The sequence below is a fragment of the Mycteria americana genome, chromosome 4 (assembly GCF_035582795.1).
Source record: "Mycteria americana isolate JAX WOST 10 ecotype Jacksonville Zoo and Gardens chromosome 4, USCA_MyAme_1.0, whole genome shotgun sequence".
In the NCBI taxonomy this organism is placed as follows: domain Eukaryota; kingdom Metazoa; phylum Chordata; class Aves; order Ciconiiformes; family Ciconiidae; genus Mycteria; species Mycteria americana.
The window spans coordinates 90,294,915-90,313,473 of NC_134368.1; the positions used below are offsets into that span (position 1 = coordinate 90,294,915).

Below are 18,559 nucleotides of genomic sequence, written 5' to 3' on the forward strand. Positions count from 1 at the left end.
GGGTGTGAGATTGCAGGTGGGACAGATACAAACAGCAGACTGGCAACTGATGCAACGTCATTTTCGTTAGCAAGGATTTCTCTCTATTGCTGTGTATCTCCAGGCCTAAAGCTTAAGCACGCTTTATTTGTTGCGGTCGCAGGACAATTTCACTCTAGTTACGGGACAGCGCTGTTGGAAACGAGTTTGTTTCTTGAGGTGTTGGAAATGCCCTGACGGTGTTTGGGGAGAGAGGCACTCCGAAAGGATAGGTGTTGGCGTTGCCACGTTACACAGGCCAGGGAGCAGGAGGCCTGCAGGCAGGGCGTAGTTTGGAAAACAGACATCTGTGTTTGTTTCTTGCTACTGGCGAATATAGAGGTCTGAATATTAATAATATGGTAGAGGAACAATATAGTCTTGGAAGAGCTGTGCGTGTTGAGGCTTAGAGCGAGCTGTCAGAGGAGCCGTGAAGATCAGCTCCTTATTGTCAGTGGTAAAAAACAGTAGTGTTGATAAAACGGGGAGAGAGAGGTGGGAATTGGCTCCATGTTACATCCAAGTTGGAAAAAAAAAAAAAGAATAATAATGAGAAGGGAAGGTGCAAGACTGGCTTGAGAAGCACATGGATGGCTGACGTGTGAGAGGATTCGTGGTTACCTTCAGGTGGAAGAACAAATCGCAAGCGGAGAATTCTTACTGGTTTGTAGTTGCTGGATGTAGCTGGGGATTTGAGTTGGAGCAAGTAACGGCCGTAGCATTCAGTAATGCGTTGTCAAGATGTAAAGCACAATATTAACAGCTGTCTTCAAACTTTTCTCCCTTGAAAATGTAAAGCTTTTGTAGTTATTGGAAGTATTGAGGCACCCTTAGTGTGATAGGTCACCTATTCCCACGTCATTGTGGCTTCAGCCATAAAATGCTAGTGAATTTTTATTTTTCTCGACGAAAGACCTGAAGAGAGTGCCTCACATCAAACTGTCACTGCCCCTAAAAATGTCTGCAAAGCTGAGGGACAAAAAGAGAGAGAGAGATGGGATATCTTACTGTATTAAAAATAGCTTTTGTTACTCAACAGTATTTGTCTTCCTTCTTTTAATAGATCCTAATTATCTCATGGCTAATGAACGCATGAACCTGATGAACATGGCGAAACTGAGTATCAAGGGGTTGATTGAATCGGCACTTAATCTGGGCAGGACGCTGGACTCCGACTATGCACCTCTTCAGCAGTTCTTCGTTGTGATGGAACATTGCCTTAAACACGGCTTGAAAGGTAACCTTGCTTGAGAGGAGTCCTCCCGGGCTGTTTGTCATAGCGTAGGAAGGAGAAAGAGCAATCTTGTTTTACAAACCTAGTTTTGTAATCTACAGTAGACTCAAGAGAGGCCGAGCAGGGTCACTGCTGAGATCACAGCTGACTTGACAGGCCACAGGAAGGGAAAAAAATCTGCTGAAGGTGTAACACTGCACATGAAAAGTTCACGGTTGTTGCAGGTGCCTGCCATTTTTTAAACAGCTTTTCAGATGACCCGAGTCTCACTAAGTGTTCAGTGCTAACGCTAGCTCCTCAGCAACCTCATGAGGGTTTTTTCTGCACTTGCTCATGCTTTAGGGATGCAACAGCCCTCTTGCTGGAAGAGAACTGCAACACAGAGGTCCTTTCGCAGTAGTTCTATCAAAACTGAGGATTTTGGCTTTGCGCAGCTAATGTCTTGTAAGCTGCTTTCTCAGATAGCAAGCAGAGCATATATTTAACTATATAATACGGAGTCACAACTAAAATTGCCAAGTACTAGACTACTTGTCTTGATGTGCTGCCCTTGCATGATAGTAGCTTGAGATGAAAAGCAGAGGATATTAAATGCTCTCTCAGCACCCATACGTACATCCTGCGGTGCTGCTTCAGTAGTCGTGTTCCGCTTTACACGCAGAAGAAGTGATTCCTGTGCTGGTTAAGGTAACATCGTGCAAGGGAGGAGCGTTCATATTCTTCAGCTTCTTGGTTTATCCATTTGCCAGTGTCTCTACTGCTGGCCATAAGCTTGAAGTTAACAGAGTTTTTGGTCTTCTTGCTGCTGCTGTGAAGTAGCGGTAAGAACTATGGAAGAAGAAAATTAATTTCCCGCTTTAGTACCTAGGGGTCACTCGAAAGCTTTTCTGAAGGAGGAAAGGATGCACAGAGAAGCCCCTGGCAGCTATGGAGAAGGAGCGGGTTCAGAGTGGTGTGGTCCTTATCCTTGTACTGTGATGGTCTGTGGTGGCACAGAAAATTACTGTGCACACATCAAGTGTAACTCGGGGACAGTGACAGCATCCTAGTAGAAATTTGGACCTCTAGCAGTGAATCCAAGTTGCTGGTTATCACCAGATGTTGTTGTTTTGGCATACTGGGGATGTATGGAATAGTTTCTGGCATCTGTTTCAAGCCCCTGTTGCCTTATTTGAATGATACCAGTAATTGCGGCACTCGGGCATAAAAAGCCATCTTTTGTACTTGCCCAGCAGCAGTCCCAGAAGAATTGTTCTGGCAATTTTTGTCTACTGTTCTTTCACTTCTGACCATGTTTGAGAATGTATTTAGTCAGCACGGGCCTAACAGGCTCATTTTGTATCTTTTTGTTTTCTAGCCAAGAAGACTTTTCTTGGGCAAAATAAGTCATTTTGGGGACCTCTAGAACTAGTAGAAAAACTTGTTCCTGAAGCTGCAGAAATTACAGCAAGTGTTAAGGATCTCCCAGGGCTGAAGTAAGTACAGTCTTTTACTGCACAAGTACATAATACGTTTTTTTTTATTGTAAGAAGGATCCTGAAGAAGAGAAGGAAGGGCAAATGTAACCTTCAGAATACATCTGCCACCTTCTGCTGACAAAAATGGATCATTACCCTCTTTTATTCTTAATCAAGGAACTGCAGAAGGAGAGGATAGGAAATACCCTCCCTGTGTTAAGCGCATGGGGCTTTATAGACAGGAGTGCATTTATTGCTGGCACTGAATGAGTGATGATGCGTCTCAGGAATGGGAACAGCCTTTACTGCCTCTCTTCCTGAAGTCGGACTGAAGAGGAAGGGAATTAGAAAGAACAGGTTAAATAGTTTTGAGGCTGATAGACAGAGGTAATTTTTCTTTTAAATAAATTCAGGTAAACTTGTGAAGCTTGTGTAAAAGGAAGGCTCAGTCACAAAGTTGGAGAAAATACTAGCTTATGTTAAAGAGCGGAGGAAAAAACCCACTTGAAGCATATATTGATCTGAAAAATTTCGTAGTCATTTCAGACATCACATTCAGGTTTGCTTATTTCATGCTAAAAAGAAACAGAGACTTTCAGCCTGGGGAATAGGAAAAAAGGTATAAGGAAGCTTTTGTATGAGTAGCAGAACTAAGGATTAAATCTTTGCTGAAAGAAGAGGTGAATAGATTCAATAACAATTTCTTTCGGGTTAGTATTTAGCGATGTACATATGGACAAGTGCTTTTACTGGAAATCTGTGCAGGACTCCTCCTGGAACAGCTTACAGGACCAGCGTGGAGTGCCAACAGGGTTGTGCCAGAGCTCCTGTTACCTTTGCCTGTTGTAAAAGAATATTGAAATGTTAAATACATTGAAATAAAGAACAGTTTTAGAATAAGTTTCTCAACCTCGGCCTTGCATTCATACTAACCCTTGGGAAATGGCATGTCAGGTATTCGTGAGGTCAAGAAAGGGGAGTCATGAAGATGACTTTCATGGGCAGTCGCTGCTTATACTAGTTAAGGTTAGAAAATAAAGTGCCCCATGTGCCGTTTGCTATAAAACAGCTGACTGACTGCTGGAGATGGAAAAGAAATTTCCTTCTAATCGGAATACTGCTCAACACGGGGGTTTTACACCTTCCTTTGGAGCATCTGGTACTGGCTCCTGGCCAGGATGCCAGGGTAGATGAGCCAGAGCTGTGATGCAGCATATCAGTTACCGTATTTTTAAAGCTGTGTGCTTCGGATTGCCAGGAGAAACAGAGGGGGAAGGACTGTGACTGTAACCCATTGCATCCTGTGAGTGTGTTAACGAGCAAAATAGTTGAAGAGAACAGTACTGAATTTGTGTTTTCAGTTGTCTGCGTGGATTCTCACCCAACTTAACGCCTACCTGAAGGAGTGGTGCTTGGGCATCTGTGGTGAACTGAAGTATATACGTGTTATTCTGATTTGCCATATGCAAAACTGATTTTGAATTAGAAGGTGATGTGTTGGAGCAGCTGATCTCTGTCTATGTAGTAGCATCCGGCCAGGGTACAGTCAGGGAAATATTTTTAGTATAACAACAAATACATAATTAATTATGAGAGAAGCAGTGATTGTTTAGATAAACTTGTCTGTAACTATTTGCACTTAAATACCTTCTGTTTCCCTGTTTTCATCAGTGCCAGCTCTATCTTTGAGCTGCAGAAGCTTTAGATAGAATGGGATTATTGAAGCTGTTTGTGAATGTGCATTGCAGTGTGTCTGTAACCGTTTTGTTTCTGGCCTTTGTAGGACACCTGTGGGTAGAGGAAGAGCTTGGCTTCGCCTGGCTCTAATGCAGAAGAAACTTTCAGAATACATGAAAGCCTTGATTAACAGAAAGGATCTTCTCAGGTGAGCGCTGAGCTCGCTCTCGGATTAGGTTAGGTTCGCTTCTGCCCTCTTGTAAGATCTTTACAATCTTGTACGCCCAAATGGTAAAATATGTGTGTACTTTTTTTTTGATAAATGGTAATATTTGTGAAATGCAGAGCTTCCTCTGAGGAATTAAAAATGCTTAGTGTTCTTTCTTAATTCAGAAGCTGTTATTTCTCCACTTTTATTGTCTCAAGTATTCATTAGAATAAACACAAATTTTGGTTTCAAAGAGGTGATTTGGGTGAAATATTTGTCTAGAGGGGACACAGCATTCTCTGTCTGCAAGGTCTTGGCCCTGGATGTATTTCTGACCTTGTCGCTTCATTACCATCTGACTTGGAACAAGTCATTTCACTTCTCTGTGTCTCTGCTTCCCACTCATAAAACAGCAATAATTTTGTAGTTTAATTGTAAATCCAGGGATTTGAACTACTACATCCGTGTAAAGCAGTAGGATTTAATAAATATGTTGGTGTTTCTTTACTCAAACAAGTGGGGTTTTGTTGGCTGTCCATGTAAATCCATAGTCAACTTGGGGTTAAAAAGGAGAACTTGGTATTGTCCACTGGCAAATGTGGCGGTGGCTTGTGTTAATAAAAGTATGTAATAGAGTAGTAGAAGTATGCTACTTAAAAAACTCGATGATACTAAGCCCCAGTCTTAAATCTCCACTGTGCTGTACCATTACTCAAGAATCGTGCTTACTTTCCATGACCTTTCAACAGTGAGGGACCAGGTCTCCCACTTCTTGGGTCTTCGCCTCATCTAAAGACTTGCTGTGCTAGGAGAGATTTGTTCAGTCAGAGCAGGAGTACATTGATAGTGCATAGGAGTACATTTCTGTGTGGACTATGTGCCGCTGCCTGGGTTTTTGTTACGGCTGAGCTTGCATTATATCGGCATATGAACTAGCAGGGATCCCATGCTAGTTGACATCATTTTAGTTGACTTTTAAAGCTGCAACACTTGTCTTCTCTTGCCGTGCATTCTGCAGTGAATTTTATGAGCCTAATGCACTGATGATGGAAGAAGAAGGTGCGATCATTGCTGGCCTCCTAGTAGGTTTGAATGTCATCGATGCAAACTTCTGCATGAAAGGAGAAGACCTGGACTCACAGGTACTGGGCATTCAGTTGATGGCTTTTTTTCTGCTCGTTTAAATTGGAAGAATTTTCCATTGTAGAGGACTTTTGTCAACTGAGACACAAGTTTGTTACTGTATGTAACAGAAGACTAATATAAGCTTGCTCCTGTGATTGTGGCCTTCGGTTAGCTGGCGGCCTTCGGTTAGCTGGTGGCGCTGAGACCAGAGACCCAGGATTTTGGATTTCTCTTTGCTGTTATGCTTTGCTATGGTCTGCACACAGGTTCACTGTGGAGTGAAATGTAGTCAGTGAAAAAGGCGGTTAAAACGGAGAAAGACTTAGCCAAAACGAGAGGAGAAATGGGCAGAACTATTAATTCACTCACGCTGTGTGATGAGATCATTGTAGCTGTTAAACAAAAGAAAATGAGCCTGTATGCGCTTTTGTTCCAGCTTGCATAAGCAGTGTATATACAGATAATGGTGATGGTAATGACTTGTCCTTACGTCCTAAGGCTTGCTTGCCACCTTGCTGCTTATCCTCGTATTGTTGCTTGAAATACACCATGTTTTCATTAATTTTGGGTAGATTACTTTTATAATGAATCCTTGCTATAATACAATGTGTACTGATGTTCTAATGGAATGACTCTGAACTTTCACAACTACAGACAGTGTTTAGTTTTAGAAAAAGTGTTTAGTGTAAAATGCAAATTTTTCTTTTCTAGGTTGGAGTTATTGATTTCTCAATGTATTTGAAAGATGGGAACAGCACAAAAGGCAGTGAAGGGTAGGTACATGCACAGTCGTCCTGCTTCTTATCTCTTGGTAACTTGTATTCTTTTGGGGCTGCCCTGCAAGCTGTTATATTTTTAATTAAAAAGCTACTTAGATAGACTTGCTCTCCTATGATAAACCATAATATATAAATAAGATACTGGAAATATTGGGAGGGGGCAGGGGAAAAGGCAAGTTTCCCAGAAATTCTGTGTGTTATTCTTTAACTGGCAATTGAAGATAAAAATATTTTTAAAATGACCCTCTGCCGAGTTAGGTCTGCCGTTCTTTAAAGCCTTTTCGGTAAGCAGCTTAGTAGCCTTCCCCAGTTGTGTGGCTGGCAGGGTAGCAGCTGGTTTCTGGCACCATAACATCCTTAGGAAAAAAAAAATTCTCCAACTGGAAAAGATCATAACTGTAATAATAGCCTAAAGTATTTGTGCCAGCATACACAAATGGAGCTGTGCAATGTTCAGAGCAAGTGGTTGAAAACTACAGTGTGGGCACGCTGACATACGGATCAGGCGTTGCGGTTTGCTGAGGTTCTTCGAGAGTACGTCTTCCTTCTAAGGAAGTTCTGCTAGTTTGAATTCAGGTATATGTTTAATAATTATCCCTCGGGATCAGGTGTTTTGATTGCATGTATTTATCTATAGTTTCATTTTTAGAACAATTTTCTCTTCAGTTAAGACTTCCTGCTGGAAGTGCATGCAAAATATGGAGTTGTTGATAGTTTTCCTGGAATGGATTTTGGCGAGATGACTCGTCCCATATAAATGTAGTGCAAAACCAGGGTTTTTTTTCTTTGAAATACTGCTATACTCTTTGAAATGTTGTCTGCCTTAATCATTCTGTTTTGGGTGTCACAAAGTGCCTGAATGGCATCCAGGTGAATGTAGCAGTTGCAGCTTCTGAGAAGTCGGGGCACAGTGACGGATTCTAAAGGCATAGACTGCAACTTGGCTTTGCTATTGCCGGTGCATCACGTAGGCTCATTGAGAGCTAGGGTGCTGGTGCGCTGGGTATGCAGGCTAAATCACCACGTTTCCTCTTGGACCTTTGATGGTGTCTCTTAGTTCTTTGAATCCCAATGGCTGATATTTGATATCACAATGAATGATACTTCTTTTTTCCAGAGATGGTCAGATCACTGCTATTTTGGACCAGAAGAACTACGTAGAAGAACTCAATAGACATTTAAGGCAAGATGCGATTTATTTATTCTTTATTATATAGTATAGCAAAATAGAAAAATGGCTTTTAAAGAAGAAGGAATTACTGTAGGGGTGTTTTTTTTTCCTCTTCAACAGTGCTACAGTAAACAACCTACAGGCCAAGGTGGATGCCTTAGAAAAATCCAACACTAAACTGACCGAGGAGGTAAGTGTAGTGGAAAATCATCTGATGTTTTGGCCTTTTGGGATTAAAAAGGTAAGGGAGGAGTTATTTTTCAGATTTCTGGTGTACGTAATGAGTGTTTAACGATGGAACTGGGATAACTGACCTGCCAAGGAATTGTTGCTGTTGGTTTACTAACATCCAACTGGCTGTTGCTACTAACTCAGCATGAGGCAGAAAAACAACCAAATGTTCTGCTAAAAACCAAAAGCTGCTGAATACACCTTATCCCTCTGAAGTCTTCGAGTGCTTTCTGATTTTTGGAAAATGTCTTAGAATAAATTGTACAGTGGGTGTGGTTTCGAAAGCCATTCAGCTGATGTAGGTTATGAGATGTCCAGACATGACGAAAGAAGTTTTTAAAGGTCTGTTTATTTTGACAAGTGCAGAAGTTTACTACAGTGTAAAGATAGTAATTGAAATGTTTCAAGAACTTCTTCTCTAGCCTGTCACAATTTGGAAGAAATAAAGGAAAAATGATCATTACAGATAAAATGTTGTTCAGTCTGAGCATGAAAAATGGTTGGTACGCGAGCCATAGGTGTAACCTGTGTTATAAAATTGGTCTTGCAGTTCGTTAGTAATGGCGTAAATGTAATAAAATCTTTTGAGGTCAGTTCCTGACAAATGGGAGATAGTAGGTCTCATCCTAACGGTTTTACAGTATCTCTGTCCACGTGTCACTTAGCTCAGCAGAACGATTTTGATTGGGATGTCTCAGTGCTCTTGCAGGACAAATATGAAATAGCAATTCTTTTTCGCTTGTTCAGCCTCATTAAAGGAGATCTGTGTGTCTGGTTATTGAACATTTACTCAAATGGTTGTATTCCAAATGATGAGAAGCTTTAGCAATGGAAATTAGCGTATCCGCTCTTGCAATTAAGGAGTAAGAAATGTTTTTTACAGTTAAAATATTTTAATTTTAAAAAGGTGGTCTGCAGTAGAGGCTGCCTTTCTCAGTCCTGCTATAATAAGTGGCTTTTGATTAATTACCTGCAGAGTAGGAGTGCTGTGCCCATTAGGCATGGTACCCGTGAGATTAATTGCAATGTAGACTGAAATATTTTTTCATTTTTTTTAATAATTTACGTGCATGTATCTTAGTGAGGCCTGCATGCTGTTCAGAGTAAGCGTTTAAGTGACACTGGAACACGCTGTGCCAACCAGGGCTGTTTGCGGGGTGTAGTTAATGAACTGCGTCACATGTCGCATCAATTTGTGTATTTGGCTTGAGCTGAACCAAAGACTCGCGCTTTTATCAGGGTAATTTCTGTTTGGGTTTGTCACTTCATAACGTTGCTGATCTCTTGGAATGTCACTGAGCTTTTCTTGTGTGCAAGGCTTACGTAAGTTATGATTTCCAAAGCCAGAAGGAGTTTTCGGAAGTTGTTTTGGCCTTTGACCACACACTCTAAGTAATCTGTTAGCCTGCGGTGATGTCTTCACGGGGAATTCCTCTGAGGCAGATGTCCTGTCTCGTAAGGGTGGTGTGTGCTACAGAGCCCCTGTTTCCAGCCAAATCTTTCTCCCCTGATGAGGTTCTCATCGTGCTTCTCCTGCCCAAGTGCTTGAGCATCTTACTCCTCAGGTGCTCTACCTAGCAGTGTACCCAGACTACTGAAGCTTTAGCAAACCCACGCAACTATTTCTTCTCTGGTGATATAGTTCAGTTGCTAGGAGTCAGCAAAACTTAGCTGCCATGTGCTCACATTTTTCCCTTTTTGTTTTTGGCAAGGGAAGGGGAATGGAACGAGGATTTCTGTTGAGTTGCGCTAACCACATGTTACACCGAGCCGAGCAGGTAGAGACCTGAACGAGTCAATAACTTTAGTGAAAGACAGGAATCAAAACAGGTTGGGAAGGCTCTGTTTTAGCCAATACACTGGCACTAATTGATGCTTTTTCAGATAGTCTTTCTCCATGGTAGAGGCTAAGTTGTCTTTTCCACTCCAAATAATTTTTTTCCTCACTTTGAGTGTAAAAAAAAAAAAAAAAAAAAAAAAAAAAAAAGTACAGAAAATGTGTCTAGAGAGGAAAAAAAATGGTCAAGTAGGTTTTTGATATGTTACTGTTGCTCTGTTTCGTTCACAGCTTGCGGTTGCAAACAACAGGATTATTACACTGCAAGAAGAGATGGAACGGGTTAAAGAAGAAAGTTCTTACATCTTAGAGTCCAATCGTAAGGTGGGTGGGTGTGTGAATGATCACTGAACCTTTTGGGCAGTCCTGGCCCAAATTCAACCGAGAAGTCGGTGTTTGGAAGAGGCTTTATTTCCTTTATTTCCCACAGAGGGTCACAGGTGGATCCTGGCCACAGTAAATCCTGCCTGGCCGAGGCTGATGAAGCTGTGAGCGTGCGCAGAGCCGAGAGCTAACACAGCATGTTCCTGGCTCGCTGGGTGGAGGTGTCAGAAGGGACAGGAGGAAGGATGACTTACTGAGGGGGTGGCAGAAAAATTTGGAAGTAGGAGTTCAGCTTTTTTGGCCTGAAATGCTACCCTTTTTGGAAATCAAGGGGCAGGATCTATCTTTTTTTTTTGTTGATTTATTGAAAGGGCTAGTAACTATGGCAGAAACTCTTTTTACTTTTAAAACCCATAAGATCTTTTTCTGAGGTTTTATAACCATGCTTGGTATATTGTGAAAGGTCTGAAAATGGACAGTCTGTGCATTTAATTCCTATCCATTGAAGCTCGCAGAGCACCTTGGGGAAACAGGGGAATGAAGTCATTTCACATGGAACCCGCATGCTGCGTTAACTGAATGGAGCTCTGAGTTTGGATAGTTGCCGAATTCGTTTTCAAAGTGGAGGGAAAAGCAAATAATCAGCAAATGTGAGGTTTAGTAGTATATAATGACAAGCTAATTGGGTGTCTTCTTTAAATTAGGTCACTAAAGACAGAACTGCTGATGGACATGCACTGACTGAGGCACGGAAACAGTTAAAGGAGGAGACTCAGCTGCGGCTGGTAAGGACTGCGTGAGCTTGGAGCTCGCTACAAAGGGCTTTTTCACGTAATAACTCCATGTCAGACAATCGCTTTTGAAAATGTTTGGCATGGGGATTTTTGTCATTCTTGCCTGCCTGCTTCAGCCTGATCCGAGACAGTCTTGTCAGAGTGATGTTAATTTTGTGGTCGGTTTGAGGTCTGTTTCTCAAAACGAGCAGTGCACTTGCATTTCTAGGTCTGACACATCCCCCTTGCAGATAAGGATATTGCCACTATCTGAACTGTTATTCAATATAGTGTGTTCAGGTGGTGGGGAGAAAAATGGCTGAGCAGAACGTTTTTAGGAAATAAGAACTCTACCGGCTTTTCACTAGTCACCTCCATCAGAAGGATGGGCCTGTATAGTACTTGCTGACTCTTTGCTAGCGATGCTGTTGACATAGCTTGAATATCGCACTGAAAATGTGGATTTGCTGTCCTTAAGTGTCTTTGGGTCTGATCTGTAACTGTGACGCTGTGGCAATGCAGCACGCTTCTAGGTAGCGACTGCATTGGCAGGAGCACCAGTTAAGGGTGGTTATCTCACGGATGGCGAGGAAAGCTGGCTGGTAATGCTGACTGATCCGTACGTTCCAGGACGTGGAGAAAGAGCTGGAGGTGCAGATCGGGATGCGGCAGGAGATGGAGCTAGCCATGAAGATGCTGGAGAAAGATGTTTGCGAGAAGCAAGATGCGCTGGTGGCACTCAGACAGCAACTGGACGATCTCAGGGCCCTAAAGCATGAACTGTCTTTCAAGCTGCAGGTAGGGAAATAATTAAATCAAATGCAGTGAATTCCAGATAAAAGTGATAGCTCTTGTTGTTTACCCGCCCGCCATCTAATTGAAAGGTGCTAGGTGTGGAAGGGTTACGGGCTGTATAGCATACTTCTGTCTTGCTGCAAGAAAGCTGTAGTACTTGAACAATTGAATGTGTTGGAGGTTAAAGGAAAATGCAGTTTCTTTGACAGAAGGCCCATGATGATCCAGAAATGTGTCTGTGTTACTGGGGAAGGCATCTTCTGTGGTTTTGTGATATAAAAACTGAGCCGTGGTAGCTTCTGTTCCAGTACAATCTAGTATTTCAAGGTATATGATGTAATTACATACATTACTGTGTGATGACAAAGCAGGCTCTTAAGACAAAGAGCAACACAAAATGCTCAGAAACAAATAAAAAAATAAACTTCAGAGCAGGAGAGAGTTGCTTCTGCTCTCCTTGAGCCAATCATTCTATGCAAACAGTCGAATTATACTAGCAGGTACTGCATTAATATGTATTGTACAGGAAGCTTCATTGATTTTGGCATTGCCCTTTTGTGGGGTCCAGATGTAGCCTGCACCTGTATGGCAAGATGTTTGGCCTTGCAATGTTGCCCTGGCATTTCGTTTCTGAGCATCTTCTCCTGCCTCTTTGGCTTCTGCCCCTTTCGTTTCATGTGCCGCGTGATTTATCGTGGTTTATTTTGGTTTTACTGCTACTTACAAAAAAACATGGTGCTACTTTTTCCAGAGTTCGGACATGGGAGTGAAACAGAAGAGTGAATTAAACAGCCGTTTGGAAGAAAAAACAAATCAGATGGCTGCCACCATCAAACAGCTTGAACAAAGGTAAAAAACCAAACTTTTACAATTAGAAAATCACGTGTGTGTTCTAGTGGTAGCGTCCCACTGACCCTGAACGGACCGGGCGAGAGTCCGAGTGCTCTGCTCAACAGAGCTATGTGAGGAGAGCTATAATTTTGTGAGATGCTGTTAGGAGAAACGTTTTGCATGCTCCGGAGGGCTTCCATGAGAAAAGAAATATACTACTAACCAGTAATTAGCGTAGCAGCTTTGTTTACCTACATCAGCTGCGCTTTTGTATGTTATCCAGTCATTACAAGTCAATCCCTATCTCTGATAGCACTGATAAAAAATAGAAATACGAACTTAGAGAAGTGCTTGACTGTTAATGACAGAGTTACAGTGGGGAGCCGGCAGGACAAGCGTGCAGCAGAGGTGCTGGGTTATTCCAGATCTCTCTGGTATTGTTTTGAAAAAAAATACCCCCAGTTGAACCGTTCTCTTCACGAACAGCCTTGTACTTTCTGAAGAAGATGAGCCTGAAAAAAATCCTCATGTGAAAGTAAACGGAGGAAGATGGGAGGGCAGCCTGGCTGTTGCTCGAAGTTGATAAAGATAGCCCCTAGGTATAATAGCCGTTTGGACTGGGACAAGTAACATCCTAATGGCCGTGTGCTTTCATGTTACTAACCCTCATGAAATTAGGAGGGCCTCAGCATCGAAGACAGATTGATTTGAGAAGGAGCAGTGCTCCTTTTCCCCTTTTGTCTTGTTCTGGAAGCCAGGCTCTGCAGTGCTTTGGCCAAAGGTTCAGAACTTCAGTCTCTGCGATTGCCTTGCCTGTTGTGCTAGCTCCCAGAAAATCAGGGGAAAGCACAGCTCTCAGCTACATGGGTTGTCCAGGACTTACTTAATGAGTAGGGCATTGCACTAAATTAACGCTCTCATTTTAGGGTTTATATTGTGAATGGTTTTTTTATAAAAAGGTCATTTTGTTTGTAGAAAATTTGTATTTTAAGATGTTTTATGATATCTACTCAGCTAATTGATTTGCTTTTTTTCTCTTGCTGTTCTTATTTTTCCATTTTCTCATCCTCCTCATTCTGACTTAATTACACAGTGAAAAGGATTTGGTGAAACAGGCAAAAACCTTAAATAGTGCAGCAAACAAACTGATCCAGAAGCATCATTAGACATTTTTATGTCTGGTCACCTCACAGCTCTGACATCAGAACTCATTTATGAGGGGAGAACTTGAGAATTGCTAAAAGCAACTGTTAAAATGTTAATTGTCACCTAAAGTTGATTTGGAATTTGCTGAATTTTTAAAATCAGTGAGTTTTTCTTCAGAGATTTAGAGGCGAGTATAAAAATCCCTAACTTTGCCATTTAAACTGTGTTAAAGTACCAATGAGCTGGCCAGTAAACACACCAGGAAAGCATAAGGAATGGGAGATATGTGGCTCTGTACATCCCGGTGATGCATACCGTATACAGCAGCACAAGTCTTCAACATTTATGGATACTAGGTGCGTTGGTCAAGCCAATATCAGACTGGCCAGCTCTGGAAAGTCAACTAGTTTTCTGTGTTACCCTTTTTGTGAAGTAGACGAAAAAATGCATCCCTGGAAGTTGTTGAAAGTAGTTGTGTGCGTACCCCAAGCCGTTACCCATTCACTTCTGTTCTGTGGGTTCAGCCCCAAGTCCGAGACAAACGGGCGCGACTCGATAGCTCATCACCGTGAAGACCAGCCCTCTCCTAACCGAGACCGCTTGCAACGATTTTGCCTTAGTGACTTGGTGGGAGGGTGGGGACTTATGACTTATCCTTATTCCTTTAAACTTCATGTGTCCAGAATTAGTAGCTAGGTGTCTTAGAGTAACATGATAGAGTGGTAAGTTCAGTGGAAACCTCCTTATCTTTGCATTGCCTTCTACCTCTGCCATGAATCCCTCTAGACTTATGTTGCGGTTCTTCCCGACCGAAGGAAGCTGAGGAGAGGTGTTTTGGTAGGTCTCCTCTCTTCCTAGAAAGGGAATTTACATGTTTTACAAAAAATAATCTGACCTTTATACTCTAGTGGTTAAAAGAAACAAAAACAAACAAAACAAAAAAAAAAAGGAGGAAGGACCAAAATGTGCAGTGGTGGGGAGTGGAAATGGTAATTTGGTACTTGACCATTCCTTGTCTGAGTAGTTTAGTGGTTTAAAAGGAAGAGTTGGCTTTTACACTTGTTTCATTTGCTTCTGAGTTTCTGTTGCTCAATACAGATGGAATTTGCTAATGGAAGAACAGCTAAAGATTGGAATCGGCTCTGAATAGGAAAAGTAATTGCCAATTTAACACCCCAGTGCAAAACTTTAAGTAACTGTAGCTTGGACTATTATAAACTAATATCCTCTTCCCTGTGGCCGCAGAAGTTCACCGTGCTGGCCTGTCACAGGCTTTAGGTTATAAGTGCTCCTACAGATATTTTTTTAATTTCAAGAAGATCACATTTGGGGGTTTTCTGTGTTGAATAAGGGGTTTTTGCTCTGGTGAGATGCCTGTAGAAATTCTTTGGTGCCAGTTCTCCCTTTGTCCTGTGGGATAGTGCTCCTTGGGGCAGTGGGTGGCAAATGGGACTGAAACACAACCGGGGAAAGAACCTATTGATTCTCACTAGGTACGTTTAAAAATCTGTGAGGCTCAGCCTAGTCCTCCTGTACGCAAGCGTGTACCACCGCTTAGCTTGTTTAATTGACTCCTGCACAACGAGCGGACTTGGCGACCCGTTTTAAATCTCTACGGGATGCCCGAGTCGCATGCTTGAAAGTATAAACGTAACCTTCAGTAACCTTTTACTTAGAAACTCATTTTAACTACCTGGAGAAAAATAAAATAATACTAAAGAGGTGGAAGCTTTCGTCAAGGCATCCAAATAGCTAGTTCGAACGGTTAACTCCCCTGCCCCTCCCCAGATTTCTTCTGTAGAAATAGGGGATTGGGCTGGTTTTGTTTGCTGTCACAGTAACGCTAAAATAAGACAGAATTAAGGATCTGGCCATTTCTGATGTCAGGCCCGAAGTGGAAATGCTTTGGTGTACTAACGCCTGGGCACGTGAGCCAATGTGTCAGGCCATGGGAGAGACCAGGAAAATGCACTAACTCTCAATATAGTAGCTAACCTATGTTGCAAGTTCCAGTTACACGTGTAAAGCTGAAATGTAACGTACATTAAAATCCAATTTGACTTAAAATTCTGTGTACTTGAGGTTTGCTTTGAATCTGGATAAAAGTGATGTTTTATGTTTTTCATCTAATGGCTGTAAACTGTAGTAATAGAATAAAAACTATTGAAAATCAGAGCTTCTGCCTGGTTCACCTACATTTTGCTTTTCTTTAAAAGATTTTCCTCCTTTCCATTGTTTTTACCATTCCTTTTTTTAGCTTTACCTTTTCACTGGGTTTTTTATTTGTTGGTTAAACTCGGTCTTCCTCCCCACCATGGCTTTTGTTTTTTATCACAAGTTCATGTGGCTCAAATCCAGATTGCGGCAGGCAGAGAAGGACCGTCAGCTGGCCCAGCAGGACAACCGTCTCTTCAAGCAGGAGTTTGGGGACAAAATCAACAGCCTCCAGCTAGAAGTGGAAGAGCTCTCCAGGCAGCGGTGAAGAGATCCTTTTCTAATCTATTTTCTGGGCTGTTCTTACTGTGTCTAGTAGAAAGCAGGCAGGGTGATCGCACAAGGAAGTAGGGGTTGGAGGCAGAGAGAGGCAAGTGGCATTTTAGGTGCCAGGCAGGTGTTAACTCTGGGGCAGTGAAATGCTTTGCAAGATGGCAAGTCTTTTAACGTGCGTGTCTTTAAAGTTACCACTTGAAAAATCGGATTGGAAGAAATCACCAAAGAACTACCTGGTCAGCAGAAACCACCAGCCAGAAGTACAAATCTTACATGGCGGTGGAGTATCAGAAGCAGGTTGCAGAACATCTCTTGGGTGGAAATGAAATGTCAGGATATTTTTCTGAACATGGAAATGTCCGTGGGGCCTTTCTGCACTGCGGTTAGATTTGTCGGGCGGGGGCCGATAACCATCTCTCTTGAAGACCTGCAGCGCTAGAGATGGAGGACAGAGATCGCCACAAGCTGCAAGACCTGTTTGGGTTGCCGGGTAGATCCTCGGTCTGCACTGAGGTCACGTTGCAGGTTAGGCTGCTCTAGGGAATGAGGGTCAGCTGGATGTGTGCTTCAAAGCACAGTCACCTCTCTGACGGCAACGTAGACCTCTCCAAAGTCTGCCGTTGTGTTGGACTTTCACTGTAATAGCATAATTTGGAATCTAAAGCTACCGCTAGAAGCAAACAATTTGCTGCTCATCAGTAGGGACGTAGCAGCTAAGCCTTTGCCTGGAGCTAACACTGAAGAGCTTGGAGCAAGGGAAGCAATCCAGGCTGACTAACAGTGCTGTGACTTTTTTATTTTTAACACCCACCCCCCCCACACACACACCCCAGTTGAAACTGGTCTCAGTTTTGCTGGAAGGCAACCAAAAAGTTGGAAACCAAATGCAGAGAGCTTGTGGCGAGAGCTATCATATTTTCCCCTGCAGAGTCATCAGTTTACCAGTGGCAGGAAAACAGAGAAATCCTCTTACCTTAAAATAGAAGAGCATCTCTCTCTCTGCAGCCATGACGCATCTTCTGTTTGTTGCAAGGTCACGGGAGTGAATTGTGTGGAAGCATTGCTGGATGCATTTTATTTTTTTTGTCCCCTCCTCCCCTCTTGGCACAGCTTTTTGCTTCCTTTTTCAAAAAGTTACAGAGGGTACCCGCAAAGCCAGCAAATGGCTTCTATCAGAAATTCGTGCGAGGTCCTGGCTGTGCGTGGGTGAGCTTAGCAGTGTTCTTGGGTATAAATGGGGAATGCATCTTCTCGGCATACTGAGTCAGTTTAACTTCGTGGAGCTACCTGGGGAGGACGTTTGCAAATCGGTCTATTTTTGCATCAGTTGGACTTTTTCTGATTCCTTCCTTCCTCGCTCAAGCTAAATCAAGATGACAGTATGAAAACGACTGAGCTGCCTTTACCGGGAGGCCGTACGGCTTTATTTAGCTGAGTTTCTAAAGCAGTGAATTGTTGGGAGGGTGCTGCAGTGGGTGGTGGGCAGCCGTGCTTGAATTGTGCTCCTTGAAGAGGAAACAGGGGTTTCTGTGTTTGTGGCGGTGGTGTTTTTAAATCAAGGTATAAACAGGGATTCCTCAGTTGGTTTGTTTTTAAATGTCAACGTGGGCGAGGATTCATTTCTGGATCTAAGTCTCCACCAGCTTTACTCGCTTCAGTTAGGGTACGTAATTAATGAGGCTGTAGTCATAACGAGTTATTTAGAAAACTGTTGGAGCGGTACGGAGACTAATGAGGGTAGTAATGGATAATGTTGGTTTTAATAGCAATGAGGATTCTGAATGTTTTATTGTACAAGTTTTGCCACTACTTTTACCAGCAGATGTTCAGTTCCTACACTTTGATTTTGGTGCAGGGGTCGTTCCCTACGGCAGCTACCATATTTTACTTGTAATGATTTCAGAAAACAGGGTTTCTGGCGCTTCAAGCCCTGACGGTCCGTGTTCTCCAAGAGCTCTGTCGCTGTTGCACGCAGGCAGGCTGCGTTCGCGGAGGCGTTGAGCTTTCTGGTGGCCCAGAGTAGAGGCTCTGCGGTCCGCAGCCAGACCGAGAGTCGTGCTTCTCTTCAGGCTGCGTCAGGGACCTCGGACGCGCTTGTTCATCTGTCCTTGACCTGCTGATTAGTTGTCCTCCCGAATACGAATGTGCTGCGCTCAGCCATGTCTTTGTTGCCTGTGACTCGATGTACCGCAGCGTGCGCCGCGTGGGACCAACACAACAGCCTCGGCTGCAGTGCCGGTGCAGATCAGTGGCCCGACTGCTTAGCGGTCTTTTTGGAAGGAGCACGTGCCGTCCCTTCATTACAGGTTGGGCTAGACCAGGGAGTGGATTGCGGTCTGTAAAACAGCACACGCATCCTGTTTTCAGCCCGCTGGGCTCACCTCTCCTACCGAAGCCCACGCACCGACCTGCTCATATGCTGTTCTCAACCCACCTCATAGCGGAGCAGGCTGCAGGGTGCTC

The 18,559-nt window shown here is 43.0% G+C and overlaps 1 protein-coding gene across 3 annotated transcripts in view; it reads left to right on the forward strand.

Annotated features, from left to right (window-relative positions):
• The window catches only part of RUFY3 (RUN and FYVE domain containing 3), a 59,278-nt gene that overhangs the window by 31,071 nt on the left and 9,648 nt on the right, over positions 1-18,559 (forward strand). The window contains exons 2-13 of one of the 3 annotated variants that reach the window (XM_075501315.1): positions 1,082-1,255; positions 2,610-2,727; positions 4,493-4,594; positions 5,613-5,736; positions 6,431-6,492; positions 7,616-7,681; positions 7,790-7,859; positions 9,969-10,061; positions 10,766-10,846; positions 11,465-11,632; positions 12,381-12,478; positions 15,965-16,084. In XM_075501315.1, the coding sequence (XP_075357430.1) occupies positions 1,082-1,255; positions 2,610-2,727; positions 4,493-4,594; positions 5,613-5,736; positions 6,431-6,492; positions 7,616-7,681; positions 7,790-7,859; positions 9,969-10,061; positions 10,766-10,846; positions 11,465-11,632; positions 12,381-12,478; positions 15,965-16,084 (1,276 nt within the window). Of the gene's footprint in view, positions 1-1,081; positions 1,256-2,609; positions 2,728-4,492; positions 4,595-5,612; positions 5,737-6,430; positions 6,493-7,615; positions 7,682-7,789; positions 7,860-9,968; positions 10,062-10,765; positions 10,847-11,464; positions 11,633-12,380; positions 12,479-13,553; positions 15,889-15,964; positions 16,085-18,559 lie in introns of those variants that run through there. The other 2 variants (XM_075501317.1, XM_075501316.1) reach the window with 2 other exon arrangements.